This window comes from Dipodomys ordii, unplaced genomic scaffold (assembly GCF_000151885.1).
Source record: "Dipodomys ordii isolate 6190 unplaced genomic scaffold, Dord_2.0 Scaffold60, whole genome shotgun sequence".
In the NCBI taxonomy this organism is placed as follows: Eukaryota; Metazoa; Chordata; class Mammalia; order Rodentia; family Heteromyidae; genus Dipodomys; species Dipodomys ordii.
Window position 1 is genome coordinate 65,795 of NW_012267276.1, and position 18,491 is coordinate 84,285.

General features: G+C 46.7%; 2 protein-coding genes across 4 annotated transcripts in view; one reads left to right on the forward strand and one right to left on the reverse strand.

The window, feature by feature from the left end:
* Eaf1 (ELL associated factor 1) overlaps positions 1 to 3,955 on the forward strand; it is a 21,579-nt gene extending 17,624 nt beyond the window's left edge. Inside the window, exon 6 of the mRNA XM_013022157.1 lies at positions 836 to 3,955. Coding sequence (XP_012877611.1) covers positions 836 to 882 — 47 coding nt within the window. The 3' untranslated portion in view covers positions 883 to 3,955. The remainder of the gene's footprint in view (positions 1 to 835) is intronic.
* Positions 3,956 to 12,589: 8,634 nt separating this feature from the next.
* Positions 12,590 to 18,491, reverse strand: part of Colq (collagen-like tail subunit (single strand of homotrimer) of asymmetric acetylcholinesterase) — a 63,679-nt gene continuing 57,777 nt past the window's right edge. For all 3 annotated transcript variants that reach the window (XM_013022129.1, XM_013022127.1, XM_013022128.1), the window contains 3 exons: positions 18,031 to 18,151; positions 15,774 to 15,876; positions 12,590 to 14,046 (listed from right to left, as the gene is read on the reverse strand). In XM_013022129.1, the coding sequence (XP_012877583.1) occupies positions 13,977 to 14,046; positions 15,774 to 15,876; positions 18,031 to 18,151 (294 nt within the window). In that variant the 3' untranslated portion in view covers positions 12,590 to 13,976. The remainder of the gene's footprint in view (positions 14,047 to 15,773; positions 15,877 to 18,030; positions 18,152 to 18,491) is intronic.

Below are 18,491 nucleotides of genomic sequence, written 5' to 3' on the forward strand. Positions count from 1 at the left end.
GTGTGTGTGTGTGTGTGTGTGTGTGTGTGTATACATGCACACATGTGGCTAATTGAAGATAAGAATCTCATGGATATATCCTGCCCAATCTGGCTTTGAACTTTGATCCTCAGATCTCAGCCTTCTAAGTAGCTAATATTACAGGCGTGAGCCATGAGTGCCCGACTCACTTTTGTTTTTAAATCTAAATGGTATCAATTGGGTTTCTGTTATATTTACCTGAAATGTTGACTCACTACTAAATTCTATAAAATGAGCTTGGTAAAGATCAATAGTTTGGATTTGAGGTTAAGAGAATATGAGTGTCGTGGATAGAGCTGTTTCAGAGGAGATGTTGGATCAGCATAATACACTGTTTCCAATGTGGCAGATGATATTTTCTTAACTCAGTATGTATAACTATACTAAATGGTGTTTTAGTTCTTTATAATTATTTTCTTGCTTTTAACACATTTAAAAGTTGTCTAGCCTACTCTTCCCTTAGTGTATCCTAATAAGTACTATTATTGCTGTGCTTTGCAGATGCCAAAAATAGCATTTCTTTAAAAATGTTGACTGTACCAGTTTTTCCAGTGAGCTGAATTGATTTTCATCCTTAATTAAATTAGCAAGGTCTTAATATAATGTGATAGCTGAGCAGTCAAGCCAAGGAATTATGAGAAAGTCTTTTTCAAGTGAACAATTGTTACAGAAAAGCCATCTAGTGGGCTCCATGGCCAAAGCAGCTGGAAGCAGAGAAGTCAGTACACAGCAGGCTACGACCCCAAAGCAGAGTCACCAAGGAAGTGGTCTGTAGTTCCTCTACTTTTGGCTTCATTCTGTTTTCTGTTTGTAGGAAATGACTTGCAGTTAAGCGAGTCTGGCAGTGACAGTGATGACTAGCTCTGGATCTTTCGAAATCTTCTCTCTGGTGCATTAACGTGTTGCAAGACCGGGCTACTTTCGCATGGAGTCCATCGCCACAAGGAGAATTCGGTGGATCAGTGCCTATAGGAGGAGTTGGAGGCCCTGGGCCTCTCAGACATTCAAGTTTTAACTTGCTGGTGATGGGTGATTTTCTCATGTAATTTTTGAACAATCTCTTTTCAAAGTTTAAGTAGATCTATAGAAGAACTAACAGAATTCTATTTCTATTGGGTTAACATTGCTAGTGGAAAAAAAGACAACGGTACCCTGGTGTGGGTCACCAGGATGCCATGTCTTCACCAGCCATTAGTTTGGCCAAGTGATCTGCACCTGTGAAATGGAAGTCTTTGGCGAGGGAACCTCAGACACATAGAAGTTGCTAAGCCACTTGAAGTTGGTGGCACAAGTGATTAGGAAGTTGTGTCTGACCCAGAACGACAAGCCCATGTTGCCATGGACTTCATTCGAATGCTTGGGTCAACCGGGTGGGACTCTGGAGCTGTGCTCACTCCATCCCTCATTGAAAAACTAGGAAAGGGAAGCCCACGGCTGGTGCATGCCACTCTCCTGCCCCCAGGCCCCAGGGTGTTTTCACTGCTTCCTCCTTTGAATTTCACTTAATAAAATTCTTATACCTGGAACTTGTAGTTGTACATTGGCACTTAGATTAGATTCCAAAACAAGAGTTAGATTCAGCCAGATTATCCCTACATACAGACGCTGCTGAGCAGATTACCACAGCTAATGCCCAGGATGCAGTGGAGGCTTACAGCTAGCTCCACGTGGATCTGCCCCGTTTGCTACGTTTTGGTGGAGTTGAGGGGCAGGAGTGGAAGCAAGAAGGTAAAAAAAAAAACCTTTCTGAACAGATGAACCAGCAGCAAGCTTTCCATAATGGAAATCTAGATAGGAGCTCCGCAATATGAATTGAATACATTCTTGGATAAGGTCTTTATGTTTATGCTCTTGTACCCCTGTCTGTGCCTGATTCTCAGACTGGTCTGTATTTTTTTATGTAAAACTAGAAGAATGTCACAAGATTGCCTTCTATGGTGCAGTTTCCAGCTGAACCTGTCCTTGCTGGAAACTTGTCACTAGTAAATGTTCTGTATCGTGCGAATGTGCTACGTCAGCCTGTGATCTGTGTGCAGCAGCCTATTTTCTCTGTGTGAATGAACATGTACAAGGAGATCTGTCTGCTTTAGTGAGCATCAAGACAATGAATTGTCTTCTTCCATTCATGTGGCTGCTCCCTCCTGAACTAATGGAAGGAAGTGGTCTGGACCTAGAAAGAAAATGGATGGTCCATGATGGGGGATTTCCTTAGAGTTGTCCTCTTGGTCCACATGTTGTCCTCATTGTAACTGCAGTGAGCTGGAGGTCTGGCAAGGAACCATTTGCCCAACAGCATGCTCCAGTTATTCTGCTCCAGTGCAGGTGATAGATGTGTGCCAAAACCTTGTGATTGAGGTCCCAGCCCATTGTCCATGAGCAGACAAGTAGAAACTTATTTATAGTGAACTGATAAAACTGCTATAGAATCCTTGCTAGTGACAGCTCAGGGAAGGTGAAAGTCAGGATTGGAGACTTGAATTGCTATTGGATGTGAGAATTATTTTGTTTTTAACTTGCTCACTGGGGCAGGGTCCAGGAACTTGAACTAAAAATGTCGGCTTAAGCCCCAGCCCCTTCTTTTATACCCTTTTCTTCTCCAAAGCCTTTAATTGTGTAGACAGAACTGTGGATTTTGGCATGTTGGGTGAGATGCTTATTTCTGAAGGAAATACTTAGATGTGGCACTGAGCAAGCTCTCTGAGCATCAGCCCTCTTCCTTGCCATCTGACCTACCCCTGCATGCATGGTGTTATTGTCAAGCATGGCTCTGATTTTTGTTCTCTGCCAGATGATTTTGGTGGTTCTAGCCCCATTCCACCAGAGTAAGAAATCTTCAACTTGGAAACTCAGAATGTGGCCTCACAGATTTCTCCTTGCTCTGTTCCCAGCACTTCCAGCCTTGCTTCTGAGGTTCTATAAGCTCTATCTTCATGGACTCTCCTGTTTGTTTCAACTCATGTGCAGGGCCCTATGTGTCCAAACTGACCCTTCTCTTGCTTGGCTCTGTTGGAATGGGGTCCTTAAAAGAAAGCACTGTCAGCACTGAACTAGACATCCATTGTAGCCTGTTGGGGAGGAGGCAGTGAAGTACAGAGGATAGACATAGAATATCCCAGGTATCCATAGCTAGGAATACCCATGCTGAAGTCCCTAATGGAATCATCCATTGCTTTTCCTTTGTTTGATGAATTCTGCTGTTCCATGGGCCATTAGGCAAGTAGGGAACATCAAGCTGAAGTGTCTGAGAAGCCATGGCAAACCTTATTTCAAACCTGAATGATTTGGGGACATCTAACACAAACTAGCCATTTATAATAATGCTACTCATTTCTGTAGCAGAATCGTGTGTGTGTCTGTGTTTTGTGCTTTAGCAGTAGGAAAACTTGAAATTCTAAAAGTCTTTACTTCCCTATTTGAGAGGCTGATTCAGTAGTGGGTGTGAGAGAGAATGACGTATTTATTACACTTTTTTGAAAGAAATATTTGTCTGTCTTGTGGGCATATATTAGGTACAGCCAACTGGATATCTTCATTTGGTGAATGGATTTCTGAAACTCAGGCCTTAACCAGTAGATTGAAAGATAAGGCCAATTGATGTCTGTGAAAGATGTTTTTGTGTTGTTGTTTTGTGTTTTTTATTTTTTATTTTTATTTTTTGTCCAAGACCAGGACTTGAAGTTGGTATCTGATGCTTTCACTCATTGGCTGGTGCTCTACCATCTGAGCCATGCCTCCAACCCTGAAATGTGTTTTTGTTCCTCATATTTGTCTTAGGCTCATTGTCTTATTCTTTAACAATTTTCAAAGAAATCTTGTGCCTAAAAGTTCATTTTTCCTAATTATGAAGTAGATACGCATGTTTACATTTATGTAAAATATTTCTCTGTATTGTTTTTGTTATTGTTTCTCCTAAAAGATCACTATATATATTTAAATAAAAATGAAGGTCAGCAATATGCTTAATGTCATTTTTTTCAATATACTTAGTGTAATTTTTTTCTTATTTGAAATCTGCACAATAGAGGATTCTCTGAAGAATTCTTTGTGCTTAAGCATAGTTAGCTAAATTGATTTTAACGTGGTGTTTACAAAATACATGGAGTGCCAGTGACATCCTGTAATCCTAGCTGCTCAGGAGGCTGAGATCTGAGGATCATGGTTCAGAGCTAGCCCAGGCAGGAAAGTCTATGAGACTCCAATAAACCACCAGAAAAACAGAAGTGGTGCTGTGGCGCAAGTGGTAGAGTGCTTGCCTTGAGCTGAAGAGCTCAGGGACAGTGCCCAGGCCCAGAGTTCAAGCCCCACAATGGATAAAAAAAATATCCTAGCTTTTTAAAGCAAGCTGGAGGTGGCAGGAATAGCTCAAGAGCTAGAGTGTTTGCCTAGAGAACCAAAGGCCCTCAGTTTATTCCCCCAAAATAAAACCTATAGGACAAATTTCAGCTTTAAAAGGTATGAATTTTAGCCAGGTGCTTGATGGCTCACGCCTGTAATCCTAGCTACTCAGGAGGCTGAGATCTGAGGATCACAGTTCAAAGCCAGCCAGAGCAGGAATGTCTGTGAGACTCTTATCTCCAATTAACCACCAAAAAACCAAAAGTGCTCAAGAGGTAGTGTGCTCGCCTTGAGCTGAAGAGCTGAGTGACAGCACCCAGGCCCAGAGTTCAAGCCCCAAACCACCAACAACAAAAAGGTATGGATTTTAGGGAGGTGGAGCAAAGTAGCAGTTAAGATCCTTTGACAGTCTCCCCTCACAGACACACACCATGGTGAATTAATACACCCAAGTACCTGCACAAGAGCTAAGTATCTTAGGTGAAATCCCATCTGCTTTTAGTATGACAAAGCAAAAAAAAAAAACCTTGGAGAAGGCAGGCAGGAAAGAATTGGCTGCAGGGTAATTGTCTCCAAATTCCAAGCAGCCCAGGGGGGAGAGAGGCCCCTTCTGCTAGGGGAGGAGGAGAGATTTAAGACCTGGCTTTGAAACCCACCTAGGCCCACTGCAGTGAAACGCAGTGCTAGGCAAAGCCCCACAGCCTCTACAACAAGGCCAATTGAGCAGCTCATTGAGAGAACTGTATTAAACCTAATGACTTCAATCTCAGGTGGCAAAATGAAAGGTAGCAGGACTTTGGCTCAGAGCCTAGTACCAGGTTCCCCCATAGCAAGACAGCACCAGTAGAAACTGAACACCCTATACACAGACCAAGGCTCACAGACCTAGACCAGCTATGGCATCAGCTGGAGACCTGTGTGCTTGTGTGACAGAATGACTCATGCACTTCATCACTTCTAGCCCTGTGTAGTTCTAGGGAGCACTTCCCAAGAATGTGCAGGGCCCCGAATGGCTGTGAGTCTCACCTTTAAGCTCAGGCAGCACAGCTGCTATGAGAGCAGTCTCTCAGATGGGGCTCCAGCACTGCCTGATGCCAGGCAGAGGCTTGCACCTCCATGAGGCAGATAGCTGTTTTGCCATGTGTCACTTCCACCTGGGGCACGGGCCTCAGTGTGCCTGACACTGTGAAACTCAGGCACAATCGAATTTAGCATCAAGCCCAAGTGTCCAAGGGTCTGCCTTCACCAATACTACCATACCTTGGGCAGCACAGCATGATACAAGAACATACTTAATTGCTAGGGGAAGGTCAGACTTGGGCCAGCTCCAGTGCCACTATGGACTCCAATGGTAGTGGCCCTTGTCTCTCATACCTCTTTTCTAGCTACTAACGTGTAGCTAGTTGAAGTGTTCTTGAACCATGAGTCTGCCTCAGTTCTGATAAGGCATTTGGCTGGTTTTGGTGGACTGAGTTCAGGTGGTCACATACTTGGTAGCTTTGGTGGCCACTTGTGTGACACGGGAGCCTCAGGCTAGCCCATCAATGATGACCCTGCCCAAAGCCAGGCAGAATCTATCGGCCAGTAACCACACAAATCATCAGGGTCTACCCTAGCCCTGAAAAATACACCTGTGGAAGATTTAGTGACAATATGCCAACAGGATCTTGGCAAATATGGCCCTGGGCACCATTAGAAGTGCCAAGCTCTGATGGTTCATGACTCTAATCCTTGCTACTCAGGAAGCTGAGACCTGAGGATGATGGTCAAAGCCGGTCCAGGCAGGAAGTCCATTAGACTCATATCCAATTAGCCACCCATAAGCCCAAAGTGGAGCTGTGGCTCAGGTGCTCTACAACTTGAACTCAGGCCCAGGCCCTGAGTTCAAGCCCCAGGACCAGCCCCAGGGGGAAAACAAAAAAAGTGCAGTGACTATAAACTAAGAGAAAATAAACAACCCACATAGTACCTCTGGAAAGATACACAAACCCAGATTGGGAAGACTTGAATAATTCTGGTTCCTTCAGTGCCTAGACATCACATTCCAACAAGCATAAATAGCTTTCAGGGAACCAGGGACTTACCTACTACTCAACATAAGGTGCCAGAAACTAGGCAGAAACCAATAGGAGAATCTCAGGGAACTTAGAAAGGTTTTGGTATTCTAACATAAATATAGCATAGATGGAACAATTTAAAATAAAATACGGAACTGACATGATTTAGAGACATGAAAAAATGTGATAGATGGAATAGAAGAATTACTGAACTCAAAGACAGGCTATTTGAAAATACACAGTTGGAAGGAGGAAAACAGTAAAATGAAGCAGAATGAAAAAAATCTGTGAACTTGGGGATAGTATTAAAAGAGCCAGCTGGGTGTCGGTGGCTCACACCTGTAAATCTAGCTACTCAGGAGGCCTCAGCCTCCTGACAATCACTGTTCAAAGCCAGCCCAGGCAGGAAAGTCCTTGAAACTCTTTTCTCCAATAAACCATTAGAAAACTGGAAGTGGTGCTGTGGCTCAAGCGGCAGAGCGCTCGCCTTGAGCTGAAGAGTGCAGGGAAAGCGCCCAGGTCCAGAGTTCAAGCCCCATGACTGACAAAAACAAAAACAAAAAAAAAAACAAAAAGTAAACCAACATATCGATGGCCAATTTTTTTCAATAAACGCCATAAAAATTGTATATCCACTTTCACTAGATCCCTATCATATATCACTAGTTCCAAAGACCAGCTCAAACTGGACCAAATACTTAAAGGTAAGACCTAGAACTATAAAACTAGCAGAAGAAAAATCTGTGGGACATTGGACAAAAATTGTTTGTGGTCTTAGCTCCCAAGACAGTTTATAGTCTTGCTAGACTGTGAACCTCCAGTGGGCAGTGTTTATGTTCTTTTTAATTCTCGTGTGTCCCATGGGTGCTTCTTTAGTTGTGAACTTCGTAAGTCTGTTTTTAACTTTGATAACATGAAACTAATGTGTGCATATGAATGGGCACCACATATTTCATACCTGTGAGTAGTTTTTCACTGTGTATAGATACTCAATGTGGATTAAATAAAATCATACATAAAGACAGCTAGTTCAGGAGTCTTCTAGCCACCTCAGTATTAAAGTTGTCACTCCTAAGGGAAGTTGTATCTTAACTGCTGCTACTATAATGGTTTATGTAACAAACTAGCCCCAAACTCAATGGCTTAATAAGCATTTATTTTGCTCCCAAGTCTGTGGTTAGGACTGGGTTTTCCCTCACAGTTATCTGGTTGTGGCTTTGCCAGCCCACACCAGCCAGCTCAACACTTGCGCCATGTCTCACCCTGCAGCAGCCTAGCCCAGGCATGCTGTCACTGCAAGGGTGAAGTCCAGTGGTGAGAAAGGAAACAGCAAATGCTTTGGTCACAATTGCTAAGGAGGGATCCTTGGCCAAAGAAAGATCAGCTCAGCCTCCATTCATTGGGAGGCTTGGCCCTGTAACGGGGAAGGTTGTGGACACCAGGAGATGAGATGGGTAGGGCTATTAACACAAGCCACTTTATCTACACACCCCGTTTCCCCTGTCCAAGGCTGAGAACACTGGGTAATGATCTCCAAGGCTCCTCCCCACTTGGTATTTTCCAGTTCAGATGAATAGCATTCGCAGAGATCAAAGGCATCTATTGGTGGTTCCTGCAGAGGGCGCCAAATGCAAGCCAATAGCTCCCTCTTGGCTTGCTTGGCACTTCCCTCTATTGCAGTAAGGTGTTTGCTCTCTTGTCCTCTTACCAGAAGTACAACTCCAGCAATCTCTTGCTAAGTTCCAAACTTAGCAGGCTAAAGCAGCCACCATTTTATCTCTACCCTCCCTAAACCCCACCCTGCCTCACTATTCTTTTCATCTCATCTTCTGCCACGCTGATAAGATGAGCCACTGCAAGCTGCCTTGTGATCCTGGAGTCTTTGCAGCGGAATATGACTATCACATGTGACCCCACTGTTCACCTCCAAAGTCCTTACAAGGTAATCACTTAAACAAATTGGCAAGTGGGTAGTGAAGCAGCCTGAGCTGGTTCAGAGAATCCTAGTGACAGACTAGATGCTTGGATGTCAGCCTGGGAGACTGAGAAGACCTTTGTTACTGATAGAAGCATCAAAACTAGTTAAGTACTAAGCCCAGCCACTGGTGCATGGTTTACCACTGGATTTTTTGTTTTGTTTTTGTTTTTTGTTGGTCGTGGGGCCTGAACTCTAGGCCTGGGCACTGTCCCTCAGCTCTTCTCCTCAAGGCTAGCACTCTACCACTTGAGCCACAGCACCACTTCCAACTTTTTCTACTTATATGGTGCTGAGGAATCGAACCCAGGGCCTCATGCATGCAAGGCAAACACTCTACCACTGAGCCACCTTCCCAGCCCCACTACTGGACTTTTGAGAGCTGATAAATATCACTGTGAGGTGGAATCTGGACTGGCAAAGCCTCATATTCTTATGAACTCTATTGATGAAGATTCTGCCATATTTTCAGCCATGCCATGATATATATATATATATATATATATAAATTATATATATATATTTATATTTAAATATGTATATTTAATATACAAATATACTAAATATGTTTATATATTTAATTATATATATATATGTATATATACATACACACATATATATAGGCACTGTTGGCTCATGCCTGTAATCCTATAGCTAATCAGGAGGCTGAGATTTGAGGTCTGTGATTTGAAGCCATCCTGGGCAGGAAAAGTCAGTGAGACTTAATCTCCAATGAACTACCAAAAAAAGTGAAAAGTAAAGCTGTGCTCAAGTGGTAGAGCATTAGCTTTGAGCAAAAAAGCTCATGGGCAGTATCCAGGCTCTTGAGTTCAAACCCCAGGACCAGTGTGCACACGCACATATGTGCATGCATGCATCCATGCACACATACATACAAACACGTACACACACACATACACACATGGGCCAGACTGAGGGCCAGAAGAGCCCCAGTGGCCCTGCCATTTATCAGACATTTATCAGTGCTACTAAGAAGGCTAGCCACAGTGTTAATGAAGCACAAGGCTTGTCTATGAGAGTGCCTCAGTTGTAAAGTATTCTAGCAGCTTCTTTCTCTTAGTGATTACTGTGCTTTTTCCAATACCACCCCCCAGCCTTGCTTTGCTACTCTCAGCCCCTTGAAACCACTCTTTGGAAAATTCTGACTACAAACCTAGGCTGCTCAGTCTCTGCACTTGGAAACTCAGTAAGAATAATCAGTACGAATATGGCAGTTTCCTTTTGCATGGAAAACCTGGGCATGAGAGTCACTGGCACACAAAGAAGCCATCTCCTAGTTCTAGCCTAGATGCAGAAGTCCTGATAGGGGTTTTCAGACAACCACCCTCCAGACTTACCTCAGCTCCAAGTCTCCAGAAAATCAGGTTCTGGGGCTATGTGTAGCTGGGTGCTACATCACCCCTTCTAATGCTCTAATACTTGCTGCTCCCTTCCCATTCTGCTTAGACTCCTTCCTTCTCCAGATCCCCTCATAGTCTTGTTTTCCTCAGTTTGATGAGATACTGCGGTTCCTCTGATGTTTGCTATCCCTATAACGGGGGAAATCTGTTCTTCCTCCCCACCCCCACCATGGGGGGAGGTAGGAGAGATTCAGGATTCATCAGATGGCAACCACACAGCAGGGTGTGAGAACCCCAGTTCCTTTACTACCTTAAATAAAGGCTGAGCTCATGTAGCCAACCTCAAGGAAAAATAGTCCCAGGTCTCCAAAGATTTATTTAGGCTGAGCCACTGAATAATAACAGTGACATAGATGAAACCCAATACTGCCTAAACACTGTTAGCAGTTTTTTGATTTTGTTGGTCATAGGGCTTGAACTCTGGGACTGGGTGGTGTCCCTGAGCTCTTCAGCTCAAGGCAAGTGCTCTACCACCTGAGCTACAGTGCCTCTTCTGGTTTTTAGGGGTGTATTGGAGATAGAATCCCCTAGACATTGCTGCCTGGGCTGGCTTTGAACCGCGATCCTCAGATCTCGGCCTCCTGAGTAGCTAGAATTACAGGTGTGAGTCACTGGCGCCAGACTCTGTTAGCAGTTTTAATCATAGGATCACTGTAGTTCACCACAACCTTGCAATAAGGCACCATTCATTAGTCCCTGTATATAGTTGAGAAAACAAAGAGCCAAATAAATTAAGCAAACTAGGCAGGGCAATTAAACAGCAAAGTTCAGGGTACCGTTGTAACCTGAAACTGCAGCCATCAGCTCATGAGCATGAGACTCATTAACAGAAGAGATAAAAATAGCTGTAAGGATAGCAGAGAAATGGGGCACTTGATGGAACCACACCTGATATCTACTAACCACTGGATGTTTTTTGTTGCTGTTGTTTTTGCTGGTCCTTGGCTTGAACTCACGGCCTGAGCACTGTCCCTGAGCTGCTTTTTTCTCAAGGTTAGTGCTCTACCACTTGAGCCACAGCTCCACTTCTGGTTTTTCATTAATAGGTGATGAGTCTTACAATTTCCTGCCCTGGCTGGCTTTGAACCATTATCCTCCAGATCTCAGCCTCCTGAGTGAGCCACCAGTACCTGGCATTTTTTGGTAATTTATTGGATATAAAAGTCTCAGGGACTTTCCTGCATGGGCTAGCTTTGAACTGTGATCCTCAGCTCTTAGCCTCTTGAGAAGCTAGGATTAAAGACGTGAACCACTGGTGTCACTGAGCCCCTGGACTTTTGAGAGCTGATAAATACCAGTATGAGGTGGTATCTGGACCAGCAAAGGTTCATATTCTTATTAACTGTATTGATGAAGATTCTACCATATTTTCAGCCATGCCATGTGCCAGCCCTGATCAGGAGCAGCTGAGAGAAGCTCCCAGCATTTCTCAGGAGTGCTCTGTCAGAGGTAGAGGGCAAAGGCCACGCCCACAAGCTGTCAGACTTGGAAAGCTTGTTAGACATTAACCCCTGTCTAAAGTCTCTTTCAGGAGAGGAAACTTAGACTATGAGAAGCAATGTACTGAGTTTGAACTCAGGTATTTGGACTTTTCTTTAAGTATTTTTACCTCTACACTGAGGCCCTCAGTTTCCTACTGGCCAGAGATCATCTTGGGGAACACTTACACAGAACAGCTGAGCTCCTGGTTCTATCTTATGGATGTCTGGCCTGCTTATAGGTAGGTTCCTCCATCTGTATGTCATGGAGTTAGCTTTCCAAGGCTGGACTGAAGGAGTGGGGGGACCCTCATCTTCCCCGATTCTCTGTTTTCTGTGTCACAGTACCAGAGGAGCAGGGTTAGTGTTATTAGTAATATTAATTATTATACATTCATTAAGCTTATAACTTGGAATCCATTCATATCCTGAGCCTTTCAAAACCTTTCTTCGTTGGCATAGCAGGAGACAGGCCCACTCCAAGTACTCTGGGTCTAGAGATGAGCAGACACTCAAATGCTATATGACACATAAATGCCTAAACATTCATATTATCATCAACTAAGAAACGATTCGTTCAATGTATGTTTTATCATGTTACCTCAACAGCTATTCCATGAAGGCCAGAAAAGCGGATGTATTTACAAGCATTTGTGTACCACAGTTGCCTATGAAAGCCCATGGAGATGAGGCCCAGTTCCCAGCTTGGCCATCTTTTTCATACCCTGCTCCGTCCCACACTGAGATGGGTAGGGTCCCATGTGCTTCTATGGAGCCTTCAGCCTGCATGTCCCAGTGCCATCTGTAAATAGCTTTTCCTGGCCACTTCTGTGTCCTAGAGGTGTGTGCAGGTCACATAGGAGGACAGGTGTGGGGAAGAGGCCTGCCCAGGCCTTGGGAGCAAGCTTAGAACTGAGGTTTTTAACTTGTGGTCTCCAGGGGACCTGGAGCGTGTACTCTAGGAAGAGGCGAATGTACTTCAACGGGCAGTGCACCTCAGTCCCACAGACCCCGCCCCCCTGCATGAGGAGGGTCAGACCACAGGACAGCAGCCTTCTCATTCAGGTCTCTGAGTAGTCAGGGATTCTCACTATGGATGTGACCTCGGGCGAGTCCCACTGCTACTATCAGCCTCAGTTACCTGCTGTGAACACTGAGGTGGCCGGAACACTTCTAGGCCCTCTGTAGAGTCCATGGAACAGACTTGATCCCAGTCTCCTCACTTTATCTAGCAATGCCAAAACACCAGCCTTGTTTGCCCAAGGAAGAGTAAGTCACAGCAAGGAACTGCCTTTATTTCTTAATTTCCCATCCAGAAGTCCCACTATGGTCATGGAAGCATCATGAAGGGAACATCTCCTAAGGACAAGAATTTGCCATATTGACCAGTGAGTGCCTCTGAAGACATGACCTTGGGGGCTAATGTCACCTTGGCAGAGATTGTTCACCTACAGACCATTCCAGATGATTTGCTGGGCCAGAAGCGCCTGCCTCCTGGATTCTATGACTCAGGCTTATTGAATAACTTTGTACTACAGCATCTGGTAACAAGGAGAAGCCCCTGGAGATGTCTTTCCAAAATAAAGCCATATCTCACTCAAGAAAGATGGTGATAAAAAGCACTACCCAGCCATACAGGACCAAGGAGCCTATAGGAAAGGAACAGCTCAGACACACAGACATGAGCACAGACAGGAAAGGGGATCACCGGGCACTCCCAGGAATCAGCAGGGAGCGAGGAGATGAAGCCCAGGACACAGCCGCTGCCAAGGCTGAACTCAGCAATGGAGTCCTGGATGGGGAAAGCCAGGATTCTAATCTCTAAAGACAAGGAACCAGCAACCCTGACTCAGGTGAGGGCTTGTGAGCAAGTCTCCTGAGCAGGAAATAGACATGAAGGATATGTGTGAGACAGAGGTCAAAGTGCAAAGACAGCCATGAGGTCACGATGGCACCAGGGATTTGAAAACAAGAACCATCAGGAAAAGGAGAGCTGCTGCTTTGCTATTATTGTTCACGTGGCAAGCAACCCAGCTGCGCCTCAGCCCTCTGCTCAGGCGCAAGCAGAGTCTTGTGGCTTTCTCAGTACTTTTTTCACAGTTGGGTCTCTTCCTAGATGAGCCATAGTCACTTGAGGCTGGGCCAGGCTCTGGCTAGTTGAAGCGTCCTCAGCTGGTTCAAAGCTCATCTCCCTGATCTTGGTGGCCAGACATTTGGGATACGTGATCACTCGCCCTGGGCAAGAATGCCTGCAGGCATAGAAGTCCAAGGAGCAGGGAAGCCTGGAACACCAGACTCTCCAAATGAGATGAGAACAAACTACAACAGCTCAGCTGGTTTTGTTTGTCTAACAGTGCTAAGCCAAGTCCACAGCCTGGGCTGGGAACATTCCAGATCTGAGAGGCATTCTAGCCAGTGGTTTGGTTGGATGGTAAAGATGGCGAACAGGTCTCAGGGTGGGCATGTGGCAGGTTTCTGGCATTTTGGATTAAGACAGGATGTAGTGGTCCTAAATTCTTCCAAGTGGACTGAGTCGTCCAAAGTGTATCTTAGCAGCAGGAATTCATCCTTGTTTTGTGTCACGTGGAGGTTGGTGACCACAGGCCCAGGAGAGCACCAGGCCGGCTTGATAAGGGTGGAGGAGCTGCTCCTAGTTAGATGAGCTGCAGCCCACCTGCTCCTCACGCCTTCAGGTAAAGTAGCGGCAGGGCGTGGAGTCGATTGAGCAGTACTGGGTGCACCGCAGGTCTCCATATGACCTGAGAGAGGCAAAGACAGAGGTCAGAGCAAACACAGGGCCAGGGCTGGGGGCTAGAAGGTCCTGCCCAGCTCTGAGGGAAGGTTCTATAAGGCTACCTCTGGAGACTGTTGGTCCAACTGCATCAAACAGCAGTTGCTGCTGCCACTTTATCAAGGCTGAGGGTTTTAGGAAAATGTTCTCATTCTCATTTGCAGCACAGGGCTTGGGAGAGTTGAGGAAGGTCTGCAGCTTTCCTCCTGCAGGCCCCGGTGGAGAACTTTGGGTGGGAGGAATTGCTAGCCTTGCTGTGAACACGGCCTCTAACAATAACGATCCCTTCCTCAAGGCCTGAAGGCCAGTGCCGTCCAATGGGAACATTTGGTCCTGATGCTAACGTTTTATATCAGTGCAAGCCAAAAGAGTTGCACTGGCCAGGTATGGCTATTGAGCTCTAGAAATATGGCCATTTAAAATTCTAATCATTTAAGTCTGAATAGCCATATCCAATGGAGTATAGATTATGCCTCTGCACATTCAGATGATAATACCGAGGCAGTATCTTATACAAAATGTCACATTTACTAGCACTCTCTGAGGCTTCCAGGGACTAGGGGGTGACTACGGTGAGCTGCTGCAGAGCCCTGGCTCCATGTCACATGATTTATACTCAGTTGTTTCCATGGAGTCATTGAATAGCTTAGCCTGGCCAGCTCTCTAGCAGGTTCTGTTGGGAGGAATGTTACTTCAGGCAGTGGGCAGTGCCCACAGACCTATGTCCAGCAGGGTCCTGAATGCTCTTAACCAGGCTTGGAGTCTGAATGACTAGAGGTATGCAATCCTCCAGCCTGAGTGAATATACAGAATGGGGGCAAGAGAGGGATGAGCATAGAGGCTGTTCCCAGGTGCTGCTGAAGGCCTGGACGCTAAAGCACAGGAGGTTAAATACATGAGGGATCAAGAGATCTAATGGATCTGCAGACATTTGGGGGCATGGATTGGGAGGAAGCAAGTGGCCTCGTGTCTTCCCCAGAACATTCTACAACACTAGCTATACGATAATGAGTGGAAACAAGGTGCCAATGTAGCCATGTCCAGGCTACATTCGGGCCGTGGAATCCATGCCTCTTGGGGCCAGTGGCTCTCAGGTGGCCTAGGAGAGGTCAACGTGGAAGCTAGGACACTAGCACACTGGGCCTGAGCCAGTGAATATCCACTGAAGCTTCACAGGAGCAACAAGAAGAGTCCTTGAAGGGGATATTTTCTTGGAGAGCCAGCAAGATTAGAAATGAATGCTGGTTGGATCTCACTTGGGCCCAGGTCTGTCCCAGGTGGGCAGGGGATTCTGGGACTTCGGTTGTATAGATATGTGGAGTCTTGACATACCTTAACACCACTACCATCCCCTGGTCTTTCTAGACTGTAGTCTAGAAAACTGATATGGCCATGGTAACCAGGAGGGATGACCAGCCAACTCACACACTGCCACTCCCCTCTGGGCCCAGGACAGAGCTAGTGGCTGTGTCTGTCTTAGCACAACCTCGGGGGTGGGAGGCTGCTCCAACTGAAGCCACACAGGGATTATGTCATTGGTGTGGCTTCCCACGACCAGAGACCACTAGGGAGCAGGGACCATGTGCTGTACCGCAATACCTAGTTATACCAGGAACGTGAGAAGTACTTGGGAATTACTTGTGAAGGGGAGAGGGAGGAGAAAAGGATGGAAAGGGGAGAAGATGTCTTCCCTACCCAGGAAGATAGGTCTCGCACGTCAGATAGCCAAAGTCAGAGCCGTCACAATCTTCCACACCCTCGTGCCGGTAACCATCTCCACAGTAGGCCCGGTGGCAGTCTGAGGGGACACAAGGAAGAGCAGCCCTGAGACAGGGCAGGGAGAGACAAGGCAGGACGGGCCTCAGCCTGGACAGACAGTGTGAGCCAGAGCACCGCACCCACCTAGACCCGACCTTCACTGGCTTCAGATCCACAGAGCCAGGCCCTGCAGAACACACGTCCACAGCCACAGGTACTGAAACAGGAAAGGAGCCCCAGGCCCCAGCCAGCCTTGCCATCTGCTGACTGAGAGATGGGGAGTGTCTTAAGTCCTTATCAGCCAAACTGCCTCCCTCTCACAGGCCTGCTGTGTGGGGGGTTCCCATGAGGTAAGGGTGGGAGACTGGAGTGTCAGGGCCAGTGAGGGTACCTGGTGATTCTCACCTGTCAGCAGAGAGCTTCTAGAGGGGTGACACTGATGGACCCAGTTTGTTTCTCAGGGTAGCCACAGGAGCCTGCACAAAGACCTGTATTCTCATACAAGGAGTAGGACCCCCACCTACATTTTCAATTATGTTTTTATTTATTTAGTTGTTTTAGACATTGTATATAGCTACGTCGCTACATACCTATGTAGCTAAGACTAGCCTTGAACTCTGGGATTACAGGTATGTGCCACCACATTGGCATCACCTCACTTTGTGTGCGTGCGTGCGTGCATGTGTGCGTGTGTGTGTGTGTGTGTGTGTGTGTGTGTGCTGATCCTAGGGCTTGAACTGAGCTTTTGTGTTCAAGGCTAGCACTTTACCACTTGGGCCACAGCTCCATTTCCAGCCTTTAAAAAACAAAATTGGTAGTTAATTGGCGGTAAGAGTCTCACAGACTTTCCTGCCCAGGCTGGCTTTGAACTAGCTGCTCAGCCTCCTGAGCAGCTAGACTTACAGGCGTGAGCTACTGGTGCCCAGCTCTGGGTTGACTTTTAACTGGGATCCTCAGATCTCAGTCTCCTGAGTAGCTAAGATTATAGGCATAAGCCACCAGGGTTGGGCCCAATCCTTGCTTAGGGCCTTTTGAGGGCTCTGATTTGATGGGGTCTGTGCCAGAGCAGAATGGACTCCAGGCAAAGCCAGCATGTTAGAGGCTGCACCCTGGAAGTTGTGGGGAGTCAGTGTAGCCATACTGAGAGACGAGTATCATTTCCCGTGTCCACCCCTGGGTGCCACTTCACCCTCTGCAGCCACATACACCCAAGTCCTAACCCCTGAGCAGACCAAGTCATGGATAGATTTGGTGGCTGCATGCTAAACCCTTCCTACCTCCAAATACCAGCATATAAGACAGCTTAAAATGTCTCTAAATACTTGAGCCACTACCCGGTAGTACCCATTTCACAGTCAGGAAAGTGAGGCTTACTGTAAACAGCCCTCACTATGTAGCATGGAGGTAACCAGAGTCTGCATCCAAACTCTCATGCTTGCTTTCGACTTAAAAAATAAAAATAAAGCCGGGCACTGGTGGCTCACTCCTATAATCCTAGCTACTCAGGAGGCTGAGATCTGAGGATCGCGGTTCAAAGCCAGCCCGGGCAGGAGAAAACGTGAGACTCCTATCTCCAATAAACCACCAGAAAACCGGAAGTGGCGCTGTAGCTCAAGTGGTAGAGCGCTTGCCTTGAGCTGAAGAGCTGAGGGACAGCGCCCAGGCCCAGAGTTCAAGCCCCATGACCGACAAAAAGAAAAATAAAATAAAATAAAAATAAAACTAAAAAACAAAGCATGCAAGGCTGCTGCTACAGTCCCGTCCCCGCAGTCTGGAGGCAGTGCTGTGCTGGCGGCCTGCCCCAGGGAACAGTGCTGGCTACTAGAGGAGAGCCCGCCTGGGAAGGGGGTCCTGACTCACAGTTGTGGCCTCTTCCTTTTGCCTTTCCCTCCTGCATTCAAAGTGAAGGCTGATCACACCACCTTCACCTCTGGGGCCTGGAAGCTGGGTTGTGCCAAGGTGTGGGAATGGAAAACAAGAGAAGGCCTGGGACGAGGAAGACAAGGGGCCTGGGGAGGGGGGGCAAGACATCGTCCCCCACTTCAGTGATGTGTTTTGGTGGTAGAACCATCAACATGGGGCTTGAGATTGGAAGGAAGGTTCCCACGGTTCTCTCTGGCCTTAGATTGGTCCTGGCCCCCCCACAGCTGGGGTCCAGGGCTTGAGCCACTCTTCCCAGTGGGGTCCTACTCACTGATGCAGTCATCACCCGCATCGTGGTTTCCGTCGTCACACTCCTCTCCAGGCTGCAGGAGCCCGTCCCCACAGGTACCATGCTGGTCTACGGTGTAATCCACAGGGTAGAAAGGGGTCAACTGGCCAAAGAAACACACGCCATTAACCGGGAGGTGGCAATGCCCAGGCAGCTGAAGAGCAAGGAGACCACTGGCTCTGGGGGCAGAGGCTGTGGACCAGGGGGCCTCCTGGGAAGGGTACTCTTTCTCTGTCACCCACCCACCTAGGGCTCTGTGGTCAGCAGAATGCTGGGCTGAGGTAAGTCAGCATTCAGTATCACAGGGCATGGTCTGGGACCTCGGTTTGAGAGGAGCTTGTTTTGGAGCTTGGGAACACAGAGAGCTGCTCAGAAAAAGTCCGAGAGAGGATCATTAGCCCTACAGTGGAGACAGACCATAGAAATTCTTTTCTAGCTGTTTG